This window comes from Panthera leo, chromosome B2, assembly GCF_018350215.1.
Source record: "Panthera leo isolate Ple1 chromosome B2, P.leo_Ple1_pat1.1, whole genome shotgun sequence".
NCBI lineage: Eukaryota > Metazoa > Chordata > Mammalia > Carnivora > Felidae > Panthera > Panthera leo.
This window is the reverse complement of record NC_056683.1, coordinates 148,610,534-148,634,774: the sequence shown is the minus strand read 5'-3', so window position 1 is coordinate 148,634,774 and position 24,241 is coordinate 148,610,534. Positions and strand designations below refer to the sequence as shown.

The following is a 24,241-nucleotide window of genomic DNA, read 5'->3' as shown; positions in this document are numbered from 1 at the left end:
TGGCATTACTTACCTCTTTTCCGTCGTCAACAAGGTCTCACGAAGCCTGACTACTGGCAAGGGCATCCGCCTGCACCCTTGCGTGCCTGGTTCCGCACCCTCAAGTTTCTGATCGGCAGCTCTCAGAGCCCTATCTTCTTGGATAAAGGGGATCAAGAGGTTCCGGAATGTTCCAGCCTGTGCCAGCACGGTGTTCCGGATCAGGGTCGCGCTCCTGCGCATCCTGCCTTGTCTCGCACGGAAGTTCGGCCAGTGTCTGGCCAAGGTTACCGCTCCCTACGTGCTCCCACGTGCATCACAGCACGCCAGGCTCGTGCTTCGGGTGCAAACGAACTGTTTTCCTCCGAACCTAAATCGAGGGTTCCTTGAAACTGGCAACCAGGCGGCATTTGTTCTTGCATCCGCCCAGAGCACGGACCCAGTGTGCCAGCAGAGGAGGAAGTATCACGTTAGGGTTTGTCGAACGGCTCTGCTTTGTGCCAATCAACGTACATTTGCTACGTTCACCCTGCCTGTGAGCAGCTCGGTTTGAGGCGGCCTGCAGCCGCTGGTTCGGGAAGCACGCCATGTGGGGAGACGTTCTGTGTCCGAGCCACACCTCGGAAGGCAGGACATGGCGGTCAACAAAGTCCCGCCTGAGAGCTGGGCTGCCAGCAGGACTTTCCCTGTTAGCGTGAAGTAAGTTCACACGCACGCCGGTGCGCGAGGGTTAACGGACGGCTGAGCGAGTAATTGTAAGACAGACACGTAGGGAACCCCTCTCAGGCCAAGAACCAGAACACCGCCGAGGTCACAGTCACCCGGGCTTCTGTGCAAATGACTTCCTCGCTCTGCTTGCACGGTTTTACCCGTGGAGGGCCTCCTCAGCCGTACGTGTGTTTTCCAAGTCTGTGATCCATCTGTGAGGTTTCTTTCGCGTCTGTCTGGATCACCTCCTCATTTGGGAGAGTCGCCGTGGGGACGGGTGCCTCTGCGGCTTGCCTGTCTGTCCGCTGGAGACTGTTCCCCTCACTCCCCCAGTCACATGCACCTGTGCCCCCCGCCCTCCCCGCCGGACGGCTCGCTCCCAGCTCGAGGCTGTCTGTCTGGCACGGCTGTGAGAGCTCACGTGCGCCTTTCTGCCTTTCTGCACCTGCACCCGCACCTGCGTCTCTGCTCATACCTGCACCTGTGCCCACACCTGCACCTGTACTGGCACCGTGCAGTCCTGGGCCCCAGGGCCGGGCACCTCCACCCCCTCCTCCCTGGGCCTGCCAATTTTCCAAACCGGTCTCGCGGTTCACATTCCTGCCACCCAGGGAGGCAGCAGAGTCCCTGTTGTTCTTCCAGAGGCCAGCCTTTGACACCTGTGCCATATTTGGGGCCATAAGAAGAAATCTCAGTTCTTTTGGCGGGTGTTGGTTTTTTTATCTGCCATCTTATGGGGAGTTAATAACAGACTCTCGTCCGACCTCCGGTCACCACCCACCGGTCTCACCTGCCGTCAGTGCCGCCTCCAGGGCGTGCAGCCCACAGCCATGGCCAAGGTGGGCTCCTCCAGCAGGCCCGTTGGCTCAGCTCCACCACTGAGGTTACCAGTGTGCCAGAGTCACCTGTATCGGGTTCCTCGCCTGCCTCGCTGCTTTGTGCGTGTGGGCAGCATTTACCACACCACTGGCTCTGGGTACAAACGCCGTCAGTGAAATCGGGACCCTTCTCGCATGTCATGTCGAGCTGGTGATGTGTTTTCCTTTCCTGCAGTCCGTGTTGGCTGAGATTCATCAGGTATCATAACTGATGACTATAAACGCATGAATTTTCAGCAAGAAAAAAAGGAGAGGGGCGTCTGGCTTCGGCTCAGGTCACGATCTCATGGTTTGTAAATTCGAGCCCCGCGTCGGGCTCTGGGCTGACGGCTCGGAGCCTGGAGCCTGCTTTGGATTCCGTGTCTCCCTCTCTCTCTGCCCCTCCCCTGCTCATGCTCTGTCTCTCTCTGTCTCAAAAATAAATAAAAACATGAAAAAAAATTTTAAAGGAGAAAATTTAGGGGCACGTGGGTGGCTTCGTAAGTTAAATGTCTGAATTCAGCTCAGGTCCTGATCTCGTGGTTCGTGAATTTGAGCCCCACATGGGGCTGTCATGCAGAACCTGCTTTGTTTTGGATCCTCTGTCTCCCTCTGTCTCCGCCCCTCCTGTGCTCACACACTCTCTCTCTCAAAAATAAATAAACACTGAAAAAAAAAGGAGAGAGAAAATTTCTATGGAAGATAGACTGGATACTTTGGAAACGTCTGGTATATAGGAGCACAGATGAAAAGAGGGTTGGGTGAAATATGGAAACATCGGGGGCGTAATTGCCCAGGCATCAGCTTTCGGGGTGCTTGGCCAAGTTAATTTAACTTCTCCCCACTCCTCCACCTTGAGACTCAGGCGTGGAGATGTGGGGTGCTGGAAGCTATCGTGACCCCTCAGCCAGGGCCTGTCTCTCTCCTTCCCAGGGGTGCACATTTTCTCCCATGTCAGTACCACTGAGAGTGGAGTGCATCCAGGTGGGAGGGAGGCTGGGGTTCCAGAATGGGGCGAGTTCTCACTTTCTGGCTGAACGCACCCAGCCCTGGCTCACTCTCTGACCCTCAGGAAAGACGCACTTCACACCCAGCTCCTGTTGCAAATGGCGGAGTAGAGCCGGAGGGAGCCTTGCTGACCCCCGTGAGTCTGCTGCTCAACAGCTCTGGGGCCAGCATGAGCTCGTGGAGCTCTTGTTAGGAAAGGTGATTAATTCGTGATCACTTGCGTCAGTTTGAGTCACTGGCAACTGAACATACCTTCGTCCAGCCCATGTGCAGGGGCATGGTTCAACCAAGGAAGAGAGTAGACTCACGTTCAAAGAAGCCCTTGGCCCTCCCTGAGACGATTGGCGAAACAAATACGTATTTATGTCTTTTAAGTTAAAACAGAATATTTGGGAAATCGATTTCTCTTTTCTCACGATTCCTGATTTAACCAAACCCTTCCCATTTCCTGATGTACTGTTGGCAGCGACTGGTCGGGCGAGATGGCTCCCCCGAGGTCCAGAGGGGGGACAGGTGCATCCGGAGGAGGCGTCAGGATCACTCAGGTGGACTCAGGTGGGGGAAGCTGCCGCCGGAACAGTGCAGGTGCCTTCCCGGGGTGCTGGCACGGGTCGCCCGTGACCCCCTGAAGCCGAAGAACTTTCCAGCTCGGCTTCTGGAGCACGAGGACACCCTCTTGTGCTTTGGGACGTGGAACTTTGTGGTCTGCATGGCCTCACATTTAGAGACTCAAGGGGTAGCTTAATGAAAACGTACTTGAGATCCTGTTTCAAGCCCATGTGACAGCATCGTCAGAGCTCCCACTACAGTCTGGTCCCTGCTTTGTTCCCCGAGCCCCCAAATCCGTGTTCCTGCCTCTGCCCTTTCTTACCCCTGCACAGCACAGAGCAAGAGGACTCCGCCTGAGGATGGAGATGTTCCACATCTGTGACCTTCTAGAAGTCGGGTAGTGTGACCCAGGAACTAACATTTGGGTTTGTTTCTTTTTTTTCTTTTTCTTCTGGAATACTTCTACATTTACAGGAAAGTTGCCAAGATAGTAGAGGGGGTCCCTGTGTGCCCTTCACCCGGGTTCCCTGCCAACATCTTGCATGCCACGGTGCCTTTGTCAAACCCGAGACACCGACATTGGTGGGCTATTTTTATTAACCAAACTGGAGACTTGATCTCAGTTTCACCAGTTTTTCCTTTTTTTAATGTTTATTTATTTTTGAGAGAGAGAGAGAGAGAGCGTGAGTGGGGGAGGAGCAGAGAGAGAGGGAGACACAGAATCTGAAACAGGCTCCAGGCTCCGAGCTGTCAGCACAGAGCCCGACGCGGGGCTCGAACTCACGGACCGCGAGATCTTGACGTGAGCCGAAGCTGGACACCCAACCGACTGAGCCACCCAGGCACCCCCGGTTTTTCCTTTAATGGAACTTTTACATCTTATTTAATTTTGAATTAATTTAAATGTAAGGAGCCTCATGTGGCAGGTGGGTCCTGACTGGGTTGCTCAGCTGTAGACAGTTTTCACCATGACGGTCCTCTGGGAACTGTGGCCGGGCCTGCGCCCCCCGCCCCCCAGCTCAGAGCCTGCCACAGCTCCCCCTCTTCTCAGTCACAGCCCAAGCTCTTGCCCTGGTCTGGGAGGTCCCTGGCCTCCCGTCTTCATCTCCTAGGACTCGCCCCTCTCGCTCACTGCATGCAACACTGCTCCCACCTCCTGTACCCACACCTGCTCCCACCTTCTGTGCCTGCACCTGCTTCCATGTCTTGCACCCACACCTGCTGCCACATCTGCTCCCTCCTCTTGCACCCACACCTGCTCCCATCTCCTGCACCCACACCTGCTCCCGTACCTGCTCCCATCACCTGCCCCCTCGCCTGCTCCCGCTCCTGCACCTGCTTGGAGTCCTGCTATTGCTAATGGAGAAAACAGAACAAACCGCGCCCTTTCCGATGGAACACAACCAGTAAGTGTGCTTCCTCCACGTGCAAGCACTGTGTCCAGTACCCAGCGGAGAGCACCGTGCGTTGTGACGATCTTTACGGCAGTGCTGTAGTATTTCCGCCGAAAGGCAAAAGGCAAGGCGTTTCACTTCAGAAGTAAACGCGGCACTGGATACATTCTTTGCAACGAGCTCTGGTTCTCTTTGCAGGAGTTCAGAGGCAAGCGCTCGCCAAATTAGAGAACGTGGAGAGTCTTGTGGGCGAGTCCGGGCGAGTGTCTCTGAAAACGTAACTACTATATGGCTGAAGAATGAGTCCATTGAGATAAGAACACAACCTGCTCTTGGCGCTCCTTTCCCCTGGTTCCACCAGGGAGATGCCATCCTGCAGGGATCTGCTGGGCACGGTGGCCCGTGTTGAGCAGAGGCCTCTGGGAGACAGGCTAAGGGTAGTCATGCTGTTTGCAAAGCATTATAATCAGCGATGGCAAGTGTTTGAAAATATGTTTTCGTGAAAATATGAACATATTTGCTTGGTTTGTGAAACGGGTGGTCCCTCTCTGAGTTGCCCCCCCCCAGTGTTTCTAGGGGCGCCACCCCATTTGTTTTGTTCCCACGGTGAACCGGGGACCCCGGGTCAGAGGTAGTTGCATGGCACTCCCTACATGTCTTGTCGGCTTGCACTCATTTCCCTTTTCCATCAGTTTAGGGTCATGAATCAAATGCTCTCAGGTGTTTTCATCAAGTAATACAAAATCCGTGCAACGTTCCGGCTGCTCTGTGCTCTGTATCTCCGATTAATAAGAAATCCAAGGGGCGTCTGGACTGCTCAGTTGGTTGAGCATCTGACTGTGGCTCGGGTCACGATCTCGCGGTTCGTGGGTTCGAGCCCCGCGTCGGGCTCTGTGCTGACAGCTCAGAGCCTGGATCCCGCTTCAGATTCTGTGTCTCCCTCTGTCTCTGCCCCTCCCTGCTCACGCTCTCTCTGTCAAAAATAAACATTAAAAAAAGGAAAAAAAAAAAGAAAAAGAAATTCAGGGAAACAGTTCTTCTTTGCTGGTGACCTGGTGAAGGCCCGCCAGCCTTTCGACACATTGCGGACTTTGTAGCTTCTGTGTTCTTGTGCCCGATCCCGGAACGGTGGGGCCTGGTTTGCCTGGAGCTCATGGCAGGAATGAGCCGGACGGGTCCCCAGGGATTATTTCACCTCCTCAAAAAAGACACAGGACAAACAAGTGGAATAAGGAGAAACAGGGTGGCGGGTTCTTCCCGGGCTACCCCGGGAAGGCAGACCCCCACCGCGTGACCGAGGGGCCCGTGGAGTCCGAGCAGCCGGGGAAGCCAGGCGCTGCGGCGTTGTCTGGTGTGGTAATGGCAATGAAGGTGTGATTGCGGAGCTTGCCCGTTAGACTGGAGAGAGGCTCCCCTACCGAGTGGTCAAGACCGGGTGAGAAAAGCCCAGTGCAGCTCACAGCGGAGCGGTCTGGGATTCGTTCGATCCTGGATGTCCTGTAACACGGGACCCCGAGCAGGTGGCCTTCAGCAGCAAGGTGTTAGCGTGGCATTGGATCATTTCACCCTCCGCCGAGTGTGAGTTGTTTCTCTGCCACATAAAGAAGCTCGTTATGGGCAAAGCAGAAAATAGCTTGGTTGAGTGAAGAAATGGTGTCAGCTTCAAGGTTGAGTCATACACAAAGGTGACCTCCACGTGGCTTCTGCCAAGTTCCTCAAAGAGAACAGAGTGGTAATATCCAGCTGTGCCTGGGGAAAGGAGACGAATTTCTTTTCTGTTGAAGACTACACATTTGCAACTGTCTTTTGGGTAAAACCAGGTGGTATAAATTTCCCAAGAAAAGTTTCAGATTCTCAATAAAGTTTTTCAAGTGGGAAAGGAAATTGGAATGAAAATACATATGGAAATAAGTTCCTGGTGAGTTTTTTTTTAATAAAAATAGCAAACAGAGATAAGATGTAATACCTCAGATGGCCTTTGTCACATGTAACCTGCAGGTGGTTCCCCTCTGAGGCCACCCACAGCCTCAGCCCTCCCCGTCTATGCAGAGCAGAGATGATCACAGACCGTATTCTCGCAACATCTCTATTTTAACTTTGTTTCATATTCTTTTTTTAAAATTTTTTAAAATGTTTATTTTTTGAGAAAGAGAGAGCGTGAGCGGGGGAGAGGCAGAGAGAGGGGGAGACACAGAATCCGAAGCAGGCTCCAGGCTCTAAGCTGTCAGCACAGAGCCCTATGCGGGGCTCGAACCCACGAACCGTGAGATCGTGACCTGAGCCAAAGTCGGACGCTTAACCGACTAGCCACCTAGGTGCCCCCATTCTTTAATATTCTTAAATTCTTTTAGCTTTTAATGGTCTTGAAAACCCAGCAGCAGGAAAGAAGGAAGGTGTCTCAGGAGCGTAGCGGTCATGGGAGCCCGGGGGGGAGGGTGAGCCCCCTGCCCCGAATCGCCACTGTGTTAACCCTTCACCGGCAGCGTCCGGGGTGGTGCAGACTGAGGGGCTGGCCGGTCTGGGTCCCGGTCGTGTGGGCACCTGAAATAACCACGGGCCACAGCTGACACATGGGTTCTCGGGAGCTGGGTTTCCAGAGGGACCCAGGGAAGAGCTCTGAGGATGTATCAGACCCAAGAGTCGGCTAACCGCGTGTTGCACACACGCCCCGTAAGCCACGCCCCGTTGCGTAAATGTCACCGTCCTCATTAACCAGCTAGTCAGACCCGATATTTCAGAATCCTCCCCAAAGGTGGTCATCGCCTAAGCACCTAAGTGAGTTTAGTAGCTGGTGGCAGAGTATTTGATCACTGTCCCCAGTGCTTCAAGGAAATGTCTGCCCCCCTTTCTTGCGATGAAGCTCATAGCTTTCCTCGGGTTTCCTTGGTCTTTCTGTGAAGAATTGTCTACTGGTGATAAAATGTTAAGCGAAGCAAGGACACAGCCTAGTGGATCTCACAATCCTTGGCAAAGGTGAGAAATTCGTAAGAGGTGAACCAACACCAGGCTTCTAGCTTCATTGCTTGTAATAACCTGTTTTTCAGGTACACTTACATAATGCTGTGCCTCGGGATAATTGCATAATCTGGTTAAAAGAAATCTTTGAATCCCTGCCCACATGATACAACACTTTCCTGTACTTGCTGAGTTGTACAAATGGTTACATCCATTGGAAGTTGATGTGGTCTGCTTTTCACGAAAGAAAGAAAGAAAGAAAGAAAGAAAGAAAGGAAGGAAGGAAACTTAAGATGTAACCATGAGATAAAGTAGAGAAAACACCAATGTTGAACCAAAAGATTTCAGTTGTGATCTTTTTAAAAATTTTTTTTAACGTTTACTTATTTTTGAGAGAGAGAGAGAGAGAGAGAGACAGAGCCCGACACAGGGCTTGAGCTCACAAACCGTGAGATCATGACCTGAGCAGAAGTCGGATGCTTAACCGATGGAGCCACCCAGGCGCCCCTCGGTTCTGATCTTAATTGTGACCCTCACCTCGCTGGTGACATGTCCTGTGCTGACATTTTTGGGTAGACAGAGTCTGTAGCTACAGAGCCGGCTTGGTGAGGGCACGGGACGTGGTCGCATCAGGGGTGTGCCCGGGAGGCACGGGACTCTCTCGTGGACCCATCCCCGGGCCACGATTTCAGGTGCTAAAAACGACCAAGCCAGTGGCCTGTCCAGCTGCTAGACCTGAGCCACCTGAGTCTCACGAGCTCTATGAACCCGCCTCGAATCTCGCTACGCTGCCCAGTCACGACCAGTCCTGCAGTCTTGTCTGCGTCCTGGGAGTCACTTTTCTACTGGTTGCTCTGAGAGTCAGAATCATTTAGAATTTCAGCTGGAACGTTGGGGTGGGGGGCAGGGGGGCCTGGGTAGGCCGGAAGCCAAATTTTGAGCTTTCCCAAACCCATAGAATGTTGCCTGTGTGCACCTGCCCGACTCAGTTTTACCTTTGCCCACAGTATCATAGGCATGTGATGCCCTTGGCCTTAGTGCAAGGCCAGCTATAGCGAATGCGGGACACAGGCCTGAAAAGAAGCCACCATTTCTTGGCCCCTTGTATGCCTCCAGGGAGCTGGAGAAGAGCCCTGTCGTCCGCTGCCTGGCTCCTGATGCAAGCTGGACGCTGCGTTGTTTTCAGTGTCTAGGAGTAAGAGTGTGGTGATGACAGATCTTCTGCAGAGACCCCAGATAGAGTCCTGGGGAAGCCCACCTGATTCCCTCAGAGGAGAGGGGACTGTGGCTCAGCAGCTTGGGGTGTAGGGGAGTCGTGCACGTCTGTATTTCCCAACGACACATGTGATGTTGAGCAGACCTTCCTCAAGGCATACGCATCTGCCTGGTCCTGCTGGGCTGGAGAGTAGGGCAGAGGCCGGGGGTGGTGGGAGATGTAGCTTGAGGGCAGATGGGGACAAGTGATGGGTGTTGTTTGTTTCACGGACGTCTGGTTGACATGGGACCAGTTACAGGTGGGAACATTAGTTACAGGTGTACGGATGGTTCAACAAGTCATACGTTATGCTGTGCTCCCCACACCGTGGCTGCCGCTGTCACCGCTATCCCTCTATTGTCGACGGTATTCCCTGCGCCCGCAACCTACTCGGTGCAGAACTGGAGGCAAATGGACGATCAGGGTGATTGCGAAGCCCGGGACGGAGGCGTGTACGTTATCCTGCAGGTGCTCAGGGAGAGAGCATGAAAATCAGTGCTGCGGTGAGGTGGGCGTGCATGTGCACGCACGTGTGTGTTATCTGTGCACACGTACGTGTACATATATGCTGGGTGTGTGCGTGCGTAGGAAAGCTTCCCGGGGAAGATGGCCCTTAAATGTACCTGTAAAGGATGAGACGAAATTGGCTACATCAAGGTGCCGTTTTCGAAAAATGACGAGACCACCGTGTATGGGTAAAGTGAGGCAGAGAAGCCCTGGGGAAGGACCCCTGTCTGCGAGTCGGCCAGAAAGAGGTTGAAGAGGAACTGGGGGCTCTGAGGGGTCATCCAAGGGGCTCAGTCTTTATCCTAAAAAGTAGGGGGAAAGCAGCGACTAGGGGGACAGAGAGGGGCTTGGCCAGCCGTGACTCGTGAGAGCCCATCCAGATGGTGGTGTGGAACGATCCCGTGCACGTTGTACACATCAGAGCCACCGTCCGGGACTGTGTAGAAACACGGACTCCTACAGAGCCCTCACCGCCCCCCGGCGGCTGTCCGGGTGCCACCCAGACGGACGTGGCTTCACCCACGCCTCTCGGGTCCTCCGCTGAGAGCAGACCCCAGGTCCACACCATTGCTCGCAGGCTGTGGGCATCAGTCTTGACACCCCAGCGGGGGAGGAGCAGGACCCAGTCGGGGGAGGGGGGCTGATTTGATTCTGCACATCGTGTCGCACCGAGGGAGAGCCCCTGCCCCCACTGTGCATCCCGGGCTCACTGACATCACACTGGTCCTCCCCACAGGTGGGATCTCCTGGGACATGGTGGTGCTCTCAGGGACCCTGGCCTTTTCTACAGGGGCTTCTCCCAAAGAAGTTACCCCTGTGAGCCCAGCCCCACCCCTGGCGCTCTCTCTCTCTCGGTCTCTCTCTCTCTCTCTCTCTCTCGACTGCCCCAGTTCCAAAATCAAGGAGTTGATTCTGTCTCGAAGGCTCCAGAGATCTTGGGCCAGCCTCCCTCCAGCTTCTGGTGGTGCCGGGGATACTTGGGGTCCCTGGCGTGTGGACGAGGAGGCATCAGGCCAGTCTCGGTCTCTGGCTGCCGTTCCGTGCGTGTGTCTCTTCTTGTAAGGACAGCAGACGTGCCGGATTTAGGGGCCGGCCGAATCCCGTTATAACCTCGTCTCAGCTTGATTGCCTTTTGCGAAGACTCTTTCAAAATCAGGTCACATTCGCGGGTTTGGGTGTCGGGACCTGAGTATATCTTTGGGGGCACACAGACCACGAACACATCCGTCGTGTTAATGCCCCACGGAAGAGCCCAATTCCCAGCCCTTCATTTCTTTAGGGTTTTGTGGGTTCTTTTATACTCTTAGGCCGTTACGTAAAATATTTCCAAGCTAAAGTGTGTTTGCTGTGTGCTTTCGCGTTTGCAGCTTTCAGCCTGATCCCTCCCTGGGAAGACGGGGATCTCGCTGAAGTGTGGCTCCCCGGAAAGCGGTGGTGGGGCTGGAGTCTCAGGCTTCCTGAGAGCCCGCCACAGCCTCCCGGGGAGGAAGGGAGATCACAAGAATAACCGGAAGCCGTGCTGTCGTGGGCTGGGGGAGCCACGCGGAGGACGAGGCACTGTTGGCTCAGAACCGTGGCTGTCCCAGCGCTGGACTTCAGGATGTCCCATTGTGAATCGAACATCTGTTCCCTGTAAAGAACTCTTTTTGGAAGTAGCACGTCCTATGGCCTTCCATGCCTAAAAATATGATTTCTGGTTGCTGACTTGGCCTCTTAGTTTGCCAAGGTGATCTCCAGTTACGGGCTGAAAGAGAGGAAGAGGGCGGGGCGGGGAGGGGACCAGCCTTTAGACATCAGTCTTCATCCGTGTACCCTCTGTCCTGCGTCACAAAGCACGTCGTGTCGGGAGGAATGGCGCGGCCTGGCCGCCGGTCCCACTGCCTGCTTTCAGTCCCCTGTCTGTCCAGCAGATACGTGTTTTGCGTGTACCAGGCACTGGGTGGGCTGGTTTGCAAGACAGACGCAACTCTGCCCTCGTCGAGTCTGTAGTCCAGGGGCAATGAAAGCATTCATCCCATGATCGCACAGACGCCCAAGTATTCCCATCTGAGTAATTCCTCTCGCATCGAGAGCGTCTCCTGGGGGCCTGGCTGACATGGGGGTTCATGGAAGGCACCCCTGGAGGACTGGTGTTGGTTGGAGGAGGAGTGTAATCTCGGCGAAAGAGAGCAGGGGAGGCAATGTGCCCCGGGCGGGCGGGGTAACTGGGGGTGGGGGCCCGAGCCAGTGAGGAGCTGAGGTCAGAGGTCAGTTCTGTAGAATTTCGTTCGCAGGAAGGAAAGGCGTTCAAGGCATTGATCTGGAAATAGGCCTGAGATTTGTGTCAAAACACCGCGAGTGTTTGGGACGCCCGGGGGCTCAGTCGGTCGAGCGTCCGACTTCGGCTCAGGTCATGATGTCCAGGTTCATGAGTTCGAGCCCCCCGCGTCGGGCTCTGTGCTGACAGCTCGGAGCCTGGAGCCTGCTTCAGATTCTGTGTCTCCCCCCACCCCCCCACCGTCTCTCAAAAATAAATAATAAAAAAAGAGAGAGAGAGGAAAGAAGAAACACCGTGAGTGTTTCTCTGCCTGCATCAGCTTCCGTACACGAGAGCAGTGTTTTCCATCTCGGAGGCCACACTGTCAGTTCCCGGGTTAAGGGATTAATCACCAGCTTAAGGGCTTGTGTGAAACCTGGGTCTCTGATCGGGAGAGCGTCTCTCAACTTGTTAGTCTTCAAGGCTGTGCTGGTTCCTCTTGACCTTTTCATTCTCCCATAAAACAGGTAGAGTTCGTTTGTCAAGTTGCACCAAATAACCCCAGGGTTCTCATCAGAATCCAGTTAGATTATTAATCAACGTGGAGAGAATTTCCCTTGTCGGAATTTGGAGGATACTTTTATCTTTGTGGGTTTTTTTTCCCCTTGAGCATTGGTTGTCTCTCCATTTCCTGTGTTCTTTAATATTATTCAATAGTTTTCTAATTAAATATTTCATGATAATTATTATAGTTGTATCTTAAATAGTGTCATTTGAGAGCTGCATTTTCTTAAAGATTTTTTTTAATGTCTATATTTATTTTTGAGACAGAGAGAGACAGAGCGTGAACAGGGGAAGGGCAGAGAGAGAGAGAGGGAGGAGAGCACAAGTCAGGGAGGGGCAGAGAGAGAGAGAGAGAGAGAGAGAGAGAGAGAAAGAGAGAGAGAGAATCCCAAGCAGGCACTGCGCTGTCAGCAGAGTCCAATGTGGGACTCGAACCCACAAACCATGAGATCACAACCTGAGCCAAAGTCAAGAGCCAAAGGCTCAACTGACTGAGCCATGCAGGCGCCCTTCTTCCTAGAAAGATTTTTTAAGTGCTGGATCAATTTGTTAAGTAATTATAAAACCTGTAAGATTTTTAATTTTCCCTGAGTCACTTTTCTTACATTATCTTTTCCTAGGATTGGTGCATCTCACCCACAGCTTCAAATTCAAAGCCCTAAAGTTGTTTATTATCGACTCTGAGAATCCCATTCATTTCTGCTGTCCCTGGAGCTGGGCCCTTTCTTGTCCTAAGTATTTGTGCTGCGTCCTTTTCAATTGATTATTCTTACCCACATGTATCACTCCATTGAGTTTTTCAAAATACACTTTTGAATTTATTTGTCTTCTTTACTGTATCTTTTTTCTCTCATGAATTCTGATTTTCATTTTCAGTGTTTTCTTTCTTCTGCTTTCCATGAGTTTATTCTCCTGGGGCTTTCCCCCCTTATCCCATAAGTTATATGCTTAATGCATTAATTTTTAGACTTCTTTCTAACCGAAGCATTGGATGCTGTAAACATCTCTCTAAATTTTAACCTGATAGCATCCCACAGAGATCGACAAGCAGTATTTCTTTAAATCTCTCAAATCCAAATAATCTCCAGTTTTTACTATGATTTATACATTATTAAATATTTACTTAATAATATTGAGTAATTTATATTATATAAGCGATTAGACTATATTTTTAAGATTTCCAATCATGTGGGGGTGTTAAATGATAGAGTAAAAAATGATCTTTATGGTGCAGTAAGAAAAATCAATCTATATGGTAACAACTACTTAGGAGATTATTTTTTTAGATAGTTTACTGATCTGTGCTTTGCAGCCTAGGTTCCAAGATGGTCAATTTTTTTTAACTATCCCACGTGTACTTGGAGAAAATGCCCGGTCTGGAGTGGTTGGATGTTGAGCATTATATATGTTCCTTAGGTCAGCTTTCCCAAATGTGTTATTTAATTATTCTAATGCGTGCTGAATTTTGTTTTTCTGTGTGATCTATCCTGTATTGAGAGCTACGTTAAGACATGACAATGGATTGGTCACATGACAATGGATTGGTCAGTTTCTCCTCTTAGTTCTGTCCATTTGGGGTTAGTGTATTTTGAAAATGTATTATTTGGTGCATGCAGGTTTAGGGTTATTGAATCTTCCTGGTGAATTGAATGTTCTTCAATATACGGTGATACTGTATCTTCAGATGCTTGTTGTGTATTTCGTATGGGGCTAATGTTGTTTTACCAGCTCTCTTTTCATTAGTATTTGCATGGTCTGTCTTTTGTCATTCTTTCGTTTGAACCTTTCTATGTCTGTTGTTTTAGACGTGTCTCTATAGCTACATTTGGTTTAAACCGGTTTAGCGCTGTTTGTCTTTTCCCTGAGAGTGTAGCCCGTTAATGTTGATTGTAATTTTTTATATATTTTGATTTATTTCTACCCTTTCAGTTTGTGTAAGGTTTAGTTTGATTTTGCCTTACTTGCAGCTAATTAGCCTGCTACTGTTTGGGGGAAGGAGACATAAGCTTCAAGGATCAGAAAGAAGGGACTTCATGGTGCAAGGAGCAGACAGTGGCACGAAAACCGTATTGGCACTGGGTTCCTTTGCCCCCAAGTTCCATTGGGCCATCTTAGGCTGGAGGGCGGATGGATCCCGTGCTCACTGTCAAACCGCATCCCTGCCAGAAACACAGAGTTTGAGGGGCCTGGTATTTTGTAACGAGTGGTAGCAAGACTGCTCTTTGTCTTGGAGAGAAACATGACTTCATCCCTCAAGGATGCCTGCTCCCAGAACAATCCTGAGCACTGGCCTGGGTTAGGAGTGGGCAGGGCCTTATGTTTTTCCCATACTCAGCAAGAATGAATCAAGAAAGCAGAGACATTCAGGGCCCATGGTGGCCGCGCCCTCAGCAAGACGTTGGAAGATGTTCGCGCTCGTTCCCGTCCCGCCGTCTATGCTACTTTTTAAATCAAGACGTCGTTTATAACTGACATCAAGGTATACATGCACAAATTGTGCAACGCTTTGATTCTTTATGCGTTCATAAGTGTTTTGTTCTACCCATAAGTTTCATTGTCGGATTTCTCAGCCGGTTTACCTGGAAGTGACTTTATCTTGCCCTTATTCTGGAAAGGTATTTTGCAAGGCAGAGGCTTTGAAGTCAAGATGGTTTCCCTCAGCGCTGTTTACTTACTATTGCACTCTCCCGTGGCTTCCAATAGTGTCATTGAGATGTCAGTCGACGCTCTAACTGACATTCCTATGTAGAAAACCTGTCTCTCCTTATGGTTGCTTTGAAGAAGCATTCAGTGGATTTAATATGGATTTAGGTATGGATTTCTTTTTATCTAATCCTCCTTGGGATGTGGGGAGGCTTCATAAATACGAGGATTGGTGTATTCTATCAACTCCAAAAGCTTCTCAGCCATCGGCTCACCTCTTTGAATAACATGTATCTGGGTTTCTTTCTCAGAGTACGACTCAGAGGCACTCTGGATTTTTCTCCCTCTGTCTTCCACATCTCTTAAACTGGCCTTCGTAGTTCTTGTCCTCTTGACTTTCCAGTTTGCACGTTGTCACTTATCATCAGATCTAACTTTTCCTTTATTAACTGTTTCTTGGACGTGGTCTAAACCACTGTTTATCTGTTGAGCTTTTAATTTAAATCATTGTAGTTTAATTTTTTTAAGTAGCCTTCACACCCAATACGGGGCTTGAACCTACAACCCTGAGCTCAAGACCTGAGCTGAGGTCAAGAGTCAGACACCCAGCTGACTGAACTGCCCAGGCACCCCCAGTTTAATTTTTTTAAGCTCTACTTATGTTAACAAATCTGCTTGATCGTTTTATAATCTCTAGTTCCCTTGTTAATACTTTCAGTCTTCTTTTTTGTTTTTCAAACATATTTAATGTATTTTATATCATTTACACAAAAATTTCAACCTCTCCGTCTTTGCAAGTCTGATTCCGCGGCTCATCATCTCCGCTGCCTCTTGCTTGTGGTAGCTATTTCCTCGCATATTTATGATCGCAAATCGGGTCCCTTGGAAGGTTTTCTGTTTGAGCTTTGAGACACGCTTAAAGTAGTTCCTCCAGAGTCCTTATATTTGCTTCTGCCTGGTCCTTGGGATGCTACAGTCTGGGACCATTAAAAAGTAAACTTTTGGCTTGGAGTTTTTCAAGCTGGTAGTACATGTGGATTTTGTTCTGGAACTAAGTGAGCTGCAGGAGGCTGGCCTTCGCTTCTTACAGTGCTCACGCCTGAATACGCAGGTCCCCTCCCAGCCGTCCCCCTACAGTCTGCTCTGTGGAGACCCTGACTTTCAGCAGAGTGGCTCAGACCTGACCTCCCACCCCGCACGGCCCCAAGCTCTCTCCAGTCCTGTTCTCCAGACCCTGCTGAGACTCGGGTCTGGGTTACAGGGATTGACATCTACCTCCGGGACAAACGTTGCTTCCTCTTAGGGAATATCTTCTGAGCCTCAATTTCTGCTTACATTTGTGTTCCCCTACGTACTATTGGATCAGCCATGCTTTAAAAAAAGAGGATTTTCTTCTTGTTCTATCCAACATCTTTGTGTCTCAGGAAGGCTCGCTCTGCATACGTAACCTGTGCTACTAGGAAGAATGGCACGCCACCTCCCCAGCCGCCCCCTTGTCACCTCCCCAGCCTCCGCCAGGGGCTCCCTGATGAGGAAGGTGAATTCCAGGCACTAGGGGCCTTAAGCCTTGTGGCTTCTAGTGTCGCCGAGAATTTCTCGTATGTGTGCATCTGGTTCCCATCTCCGATATAGGTGTTTGGTGTTTGGGATGCCATGGATGTCTATGAAATATTGTTTAAAAGATGAACATTTCTCGCTAAGAAAAACTTCTGGCAAGATTTGACATTCTCCTTTGTACCCATTCCAGGTCTTGAGGGACTTTTCTATTTTGAGGATTTTTTTTTTTTCCTTTTTAAGTTACAGAAATCCTTCCTGCTATAGTTTTCACCTGTTTCCTCTTTCCTGTTGACTCCCTTCCTCTTGAAGTTCCTCTGTAACTTGGGCATCGGCTCGGGCCGACAAGAAAAAGCCCCCGTGCCTCTATTCACAGTCGGGTTTTCTCACATGCCGTTAGACCAAACGCTGTGTTCACTGGTGAGCCTGTTCACCGGCTGTCTCCATCACAGAGGGTCGCTGGGACTTCTGTCTGGGGATGACAAGTGTGCCTTAATCTCCGTGGGCAGCATAACAAAGCACAGCAGACCGGAGGGCCGCAAAGAGCAGGCGTTGATTGCCCCACACTTCTGGAAGCCAGAAGCCGGAGACGGAGATCGAGGTGCGTTGAGGGTCAGGCTCCCCTGACTCCTGGAGGGGAGTTCTGCCTCGCCTCTTGCACCACTCCGATCTCTGCCACCCTTGTCACGTGGCCTCATTGTGAGGACATCAGTCACATTGCATTAGAGCCCATCCTACCCCGGTATGACCTCATCTTCACCAGTTACATCTCCAGCAACCCAGTTTTCAAATAAGGTCACATTCTAGAGGCCTGGGAGTCGGGACTTCAACATGTTGTTTTAGAAAGGCACACAGTTCAACCCGTAAACATGTAAACACTAAGAAGGTCAACCCCAGGGTTTCTGCTGGTGTTGTCACCCCCCAGTGAAGAATGCCCCTTTTGCCCCTCCCCCACGTAAAATACCGATCATTAGAAAAGACCAAGCACGTTACAGCATCTACACGAAATGTTTTCCAACTGCTTTTCTCGGCCACATGCTTGGGCCCCTTCCGCTGTTTTGTGTAACAAGCCTCACTTTGGTGTCCCTGTGCTGTCTCATGAGTAAGCTGACCTTTAAGAGGAAAGCTAGATACTCTGCACCAAAAGCACAGCCATAAGGAGGCCCAGGGAGGCCAGCAGACTTCTGTCTGTGAGATGCTGTGTCCACAGGATTCTGGCCTCGTGCCACGTCTTGACCAAGTGTAATCATCTAGGGAAATGAGGGTCCTAGCCTGTCACCGTCTTGCTTGCCTCTCCCTTCTTTGATTTCTTTTGGTAAACACCTAGTAAAGTGCCTGAGATACTGCTGGGAACTCAACTGATACGCAGACCTCGTGGGGACCCTTTTGTCTTACGTACGTTTAGACACTAGGTTCGGCGCCCTGAGCCTCATAAGATGGGATTCGTTGTGTCCATTCTTTGGATTTCATAAGTGTGTTCTATAGATGAACAGTGATGTAGGCCCAGCTGTTGACAACCAGCACATCTCCGAAAATAGTCAACGTAAAACCCCTTAAACAAACGTGTGGAGGCCTGAAGATCGTAGCCGCCCTGAGTATCTCCGAGTTGGTGGGCGGGGTGGGCAGAGAAGCCAGGAGTCATCATCTGGTGCCGTAAGTAACATGGGGAGCCCCGGGGAAGACTCCCTAACACCGCCTGCAGCGTCAGGGGGTTTGGGGAGACTTCCTGGCAGCGACCCAGCCCTGCGCCATGAGGTGGGAGAGGGGTGCAGCCAGTGGGTGGAGGCGGGCGGGCAGGAAGGGCATCCCGGGCAGTGACCACAGCACGCGCGGTGTCGGGGACACGGGGAGCTCGTGCTCATGGGGCGCGTCGGCGTGGCCCAGCCCGAGTTCTGGGGCAGGGAAGGTGGGGGACAGTGGCAGGGCAGAGGGAGCAGTGACCAAGAAGAGCGTGGCCGTGCAGCTCTGTCCTTCTTCTGGAAGAGCTGGGGACCTGTGGTGCATGGGGGTAACTTGACCCGCTTTGCTCCTAGAAAGATCATTTTAGTAGCAGGATTGCAGATGGGCCGTGATGGATGGGACCCGGCCTGAGATTACTGCATTCTGGCAGGAACCGATGAGGGCCCAAGCCACGTGACCGATAGCAAGGGCTGGAAGGGAGGCGGGGGGAGGAGTGAAAGATACTGAGAACGTCTTGCCAACACGTCTCTGCACGTTAGAATTTGGGAAGAAGGAGGCACAGAAGTGAGTGTCATTCTTGCCTCCTGGTTTGGGCAACGGGGTGCACGGGGCACTTACAGAAGACGATACGGTTCAACAGGCAGCTTTCAGATGGAAATTCTAGAAGTGGGGGTCTGCTTCCTTCCCGGTCACCATCGCTAGTTTTCTGTGTGACATTCATCAGCGCCCCGGCCTCACTCCATCCCCCCCCCCCCCCCCCCCCCCCCCCCCCCCCCCCCCCCCCCCGCCGTGACACACAGGTGTCTCCAAACACTGCCAGACGTCCCCTTGGGGGACAAAGCCTGACGCAGTTGAGGACCCTGTTCTAGAGGCTCAGGGTTTCAGGAGAGGGACAGCGCACAGAAACACGACTCAGGTGTTCGACGTCTGATACGCGTTCCACGGAGCAGCCCTTCCCACGGCCAGTCAGCTCTGTGACACAGAGCACGTGTGCGAGCGTGTGTGACATGTGTCCAGCCCTACGTCGGCACGTTCCCAGGAGTATCTTGTCCAGTTTTCTCTGCTGGGGCGCTTTTAGACTCTCTTGAATTGTATTTTCATGTCTTCCTTTTATTTCCTTGAACGTATCCGATGTCATAATTTCACATCCCACATCCGATAAATCAGGGCACGTCTGATGCCACGGGCAGCTGTCTTCCTGGTCATGTGCTCGGTGGCCATGAGCTCGTGCTCCCTGGAGCTGCGTCTGAGGGAATTCTCGAAGGCTGGGTCTCACGGGGATTTCTCTAGAGGGCCTTGCTGTGTGTTTCTGCTGGGCACCTCGGGTGAGAACTAGCCAGGATCACTTGAGTCCGCGTTGCCGTTGTTGGGTGACCCAGAGAATGCATTCGGGCCAGGAGGGGCTGTGTGGGCACAGAGGCCCCAGGGGCTCGTTCTCGCCCTCCCCGTCCTGTGCCAGTGCTCTGTCGCGAGCCCTTGTCTGTAGGAGGAATTTCCGTCCACCTTGCCCTGAGGGAGAGCCCTGCCCCACCCCGACCCCAGAGGGTGGCGTCCCTCCTCTGTGCCCCTCGCTGCTGTAAACGGATCGTCAGGGTAGCAAACGTGGATGTCATTCTTGACTCCTCTCCCCCCTCACTCATCACATCCAGTTGTAACTGGTTTGTCGAACAGACTTGGCTTGTGATCGGATCAAAACACACCTTCCGATGCTCGTCCAAGTGAACCACAGGGAGACCCCGTCAATTTGCACAGCTTTTGCTTCCCACTCCCGGATAACAGACAACCGTGTTTGCTCTAAGTGTTAAATACTTGATTAAGGAATGAGTATTTCCAGTCCTAAGGACTGGCCACACTCGGGTCTCTTTGCCTGGCTGGAACCTGCTGTGTCCCCTCCAGGGTCAGATCGGGAGGGCAGGGGATAAGGGAGAGGACACACATACTTATACTGCTCTGCGCCCAGCTGGGCTCTCGCTGACCCTTCCTCTCAGGGAGAGCTGTCCTGTCTTCTTCGGGGGGTATTGTGCCTGGAGACCCCCCACCCAGCCTGTGCACACTTACAGGACAGAGGCCTCTCTCTCTGGAAGTTACCTGGAATTCTTCCTTCAGCCCTGGGCCTGCTGCCACACCGCTTCTGCTCCAGACAGGGTCTCTGAGACCCCCACACTGGCCCCTTTCCGACGTGGCCATGCCTGATCTGTAAGACATTTTCTCGCATCCTTCCCCCTACAAGCCCTGTGAACACAGGCCCGCTCTCTAAACGGCCCCGCCCGAGCTGCCCGGAGCAGAGGCCACCCCATGGCTCTCTCGATCCCAGGCCTGAGCTGCGGTATCCTCTGGGTGGACGGGAAGGAGGGGTATGACAGCACAGACTTTGCCAAAGTTACCTTCCTTCCAGAACCCTCTCTCCTTCCTGTCCAGGGTCTGTTCTGTCCTCAAGGAAGGCGGAGCTCCAGGGTCGAGCAGACCTTACTTGTTGTCTCGAAATTCTGAAACATCATACCTCATGTGTCTTGGGGACTTGGTAGGAACTTTAATTTTCATGACTCAGTCATGAAACCCTGTTCGTTGTAACTTCTCGATAACCCTGTTCTTCCGCAAGCCGGGACCCCACTCCCTCTGTTTGCCCGGGAAATGGCTCCTCATCCTTAGAGGTGACCCCAGATGCCACCACCGCCTCCGTGGCTTCTCCAGCTAGGGTTGACTTCTCATTTATCTCTGCGCCCGCGTCTCCTTACGCCTTTCTTTCTCCTTACATCAAACCCGCATCGTGTGTGTTCGCTCACCTTCTCTTCCTCGTGGCTGCGAACTTGTGCGGGCCACGAGCCACAGCCCTTTTTGTATTCCTGAGGCTGCTCACGGTATCGAGCACTGTGAGGTGTTCCGCAGTCCCTGGGGAACTGAGGTGAATGCACGTGGCCAATCCGGCGTTCTCTTCGAAGCAACAACCACGCAGCATTCAGTCCCAGGCTTCCGTGTTTAAGTCAGGGGAAAACTTAAGATAACCACGGCGGGGTGGGGGGGGGGGTGCCGATCAGCTTTGTCTTCTCTTCAAGCTTCCCCCTCCCCACCATCTGGGCGTGAGCCTTTATTAAGCTCACCCTTCCCCCTAGTATTTAGCGGGGGGGATCATTTAGGCCCGGGTTAAAGAGGACCCTGACCTCCTATAGATTTGGTGGTCTGGAGGTATTCATTGTATTCATGGAAATGGTGGTAAATGTGGTGGTAAACGATTTCTAGAGATTACTTTTTAAATGTGCATTTACTTATTTTGAGAGAGAAAGCACGCACAAGCAGGGGATGAACAGAGAGGGAGAGAGAGAGCAAGAGAGAGCAAGCACGAGCAGGGGAGGGGCATAGGGAGGAAGAGAGAATCCCAAGCAGGCCCCATGCTCCGCGCAGAGCCCGACTCTGGGCTTGATCTCACCACCATGAGCTCGTGACCTGAGCTGAATCCAAGGAGTTGGACGCTTAACCGACTGAGCCACCCAGGCACCCTTTTAGGGATTTTGATACACTTGCTTTACCTGGATAAAGACACGGGCAAACAAATATTCTAGCAATGAAATCATGTCTATAATTGAACATAGGAAGGCTTTTTATTTTTTTCTTCTGTGACGTCCAAGTTCACTAGAACTGTTTGCACTCAAGTGTAGGGGGAATCATGAGCATCCCATGAGGCATTTCCTTTCCAATTCTGTCACACCAGGTCAAAATGCTCTTGTGGTAAAACACAGGCCTTGAGTTAGGCTGGCCCCGGGGCTTTCGTCCTCGCCAAGCAAGGAAGTGGCCATGTCCGCATCCTGACTCGTCAGCACAGAGCCCCACGCGGGGCTCGAACTAACCAACCCGGAGATCATGACCTGAGCTGAAGTCAGAAGCTTAACCATCCGGGACACCCAGGTGCCCAGACCCTATTTTAAACGTTGACTCAACATGTGCACATTGCACAAGAGTAAAATCGAAAAGGCTGCACAGAGCTCTGAGCTCAAAGATCTGAAACTGTCTATAGCTCTCTGATGAGCATTTCTTAAAAAAAAAAAAAAAAAAAGTGTGTTCCCCTTTAAGGCAACCCCCCCACAGCCCTACAGCCAGCAGCTGGCCTCTGAGAGCCCTGCCTCAGGACACTGGCTGTGCCGGGCCTAGTAAGTCATCCGTTTGAATAATTTTCTATATATGGAGTCGGAGGTCATGGAGAACGGATATGCCTTTGTTCTCCACGCACTGCCAAGGGAGGTTTCCCCAGAGCGCGTGGGGATCCGTTCATCCCCGGGGAGTGAGTCCCGGGGCTGTGGGGCCTGGCGGGGCCGAGGAGAGGTGCGGGGCGCACTGGGAACGCTCACGGAGCCCCTGGGATTTGGGGTTCAGTTTCCAGGCATGTTTGCTAATGAACAAAAGTTTTGTCCGGCGCAGAAGAGCATTATGCCCAAGTGTGTATGTGGCTGTTTTAAGGAAAGGAAACAGCGACACCCCCAAGCTAGAGAACAGCCCCGCAGGCCGGCGGAGCAGAACCGAGGGCAGGCGCCCGAGACGCCGCGCCCAGCACCGCCCGCCCGGGGCCCCGCCCGGTCCTCCGCTCGGTCCTCCACCCGGTCCTCCGCCCGGCTCGCTAAGCAGGCACCGCCCAGGGCGCTGATTGGCGTTGTGGGCGAGGGGCGGGGCAGTGCGCCGGGAGTGCTCCCAGGGAGGAGGAAGAGGAGACAGGGCAGGAGCGCAGGGCAGGAGCGCGGGGGGGGGGGGGGGGGGGGGGGCGGGACGGTGGCCCTGATTGGTGGTAGTGGCGGGCCCAGAGCAGGGGCGGGGCTTCTCGGGACGGGTCCTCTCGGGGGCAGAGGAGGAGAAGGAGGGAGACCTTGGGGCTGCGGGCGCTGATTGGTGGCAGTGACGAGGGGCGGGGCAAGGAGACAGGCGCTGATTGGTGGCTGATGGAGGGCGGGGCGGTTTGGGGCGGGGCTGCGCGGGGCTGGTCCTCGCCAGGTGGAGAGGAGGAGGAGGAGGAGGAGGAGGAGGAGGAGGAGGGAGCATCTGATTGGTCGTAGTGGCTGTGGGCGGGGCGGGGCGCGGCCGCCCACAGCTGGTTCTCACGGGCTGGTGGCTGCAGCAGCAGCAGCAGAAGGAGTAGGAGGGAGCATGTGGGGCGGCGGGCACTGATTGGCGGTAGTGGTTGTGGGCGGGGCGGGTTGGGGCTGGGCGGCGCGGGGCTGGCCCTCGCCAGGTGGTGGCAGCAGGAGGTGGAGAGGAGGAGGAGGAGGAGGAGGAAGAGGAGGAGGAGGAGGAGGAGCAGGAAGCATCTGATTGGCCGTAGTGGCTGTGGGCGGGGCGGGGCCGCACAGGGCTGGTCCTCGCGGGGCGGTAGCAGCCTCGGCAGCAGCAGCAGCCGCAGGAGAAAGAGTAGGAGGGAGCATGTGGGGCGGCGGGCACTGATTGGCGGTAGTGGTTGTGGGCGGGGCGGGGCGGGGTGGGGCAGGGCTGCTGGGGGCTGGTCCTCGCGGGGAGGCAGCGGCAGCAGCAGCAGCAGCAGCAGCAGCGGGAGGTGGAGGAGGAAGAGGAGGTGGAGCTGGAGGCCGCTGGGGCAGCGGGCACTGATTGGCGGTAGTGGCTGTGGGCGGGGCGGGCTGCCCGGGGCTGGTCCTCGCAGGCTGCAGGGGGAGGAGGAGGTGGGAGGAGGGAGCGCTGGAGCGCCGGCCGCCGTGGCCGGCTCGGCCTGCCCTTTGTGCCCGCAGCCCGCGCCCCGCGCCGATGGCCGCCGCGCCGGGCTCCCTGGCGGCGCGCACCCGCCCGCGGACCTGACCCCGCGCGCCTGGGATGCGCCGGGAATGCGCGTCCTCCGGGCCTGCGGCTCCTCCCGGCTGGGCGCGGGGCGATGGACCTGAGCATGAAGAAGTTCACCGTGCGACGGTTCTTCTCCGTGTACCTGCGCAAGAAGTCGCGCTCCAAGAGCTCCAGTCTAAGTCGACTCGAGGTAAATGCCGTCGCCTCTGTGCGCGCAGGTACCCGGGTCCCCGCCGCGCCCTGGAGGATGCTGCGGGTCTCAGAGCCATTCCGAGCCCTTTCTATTGTCACATGCACGGTACCCACAGTCCCATGTCTGGGAGTTAAAGTTTTTTGAGAGCTGGTCCGGATTTTCTAAAATCGAACGCTATTGTTGGGACTTAGTAATAACTGGACCGGTCCTCGGGCTCTCATCGGGGACGAAACTCTGCCCCTGTGGAATTTCTAACTCATTTTGTTCCCGGGTCTGCGCAGGATGCGGGTCAGTCACCGTGCCCACATAGGTGCTCCGGGTAAGGGGGGCGTTGGGATCCGTGCGGCTGGGCTGTCGCTCCCCCGAAGTCCAAAGTACAGAACCTCCCCG

The 24,241-nt window shown here is 53.3% G+C and overlaps 1 protein-coding gene across 3 annotated transcripts in view; it reads left to right on the top strand.

Moving 5' to 3' along the window:
- The window catches only part of RPS6KA2 (ribosomal protein S6 kinase A2), a 353,565-nt gene that overhangs the window by 155,945 nt on the left and 173,379 nt on the right, over window positions 1–24,241 (top strand). Inside the window, exon 1 of one of the 3 annotated variants that reach the window (XM_042940278.1) lies at window positions 23,627–23,848. The exons of the other annotated variants lie outside the window; for them this stretch is intronic. Coding sequence (XP_042796212.1) covers window positions 23,750–23,848 — 99 coding nt within the window. The 5' untranslated portion in view covers window positions 23,627–23,749. Of the gene's footprint in view, window positions 1–23,626; window positions 23,849–24,241 lie in introns of those variants that run through there. 3 annotated transcript variants of the gene reach the window in all.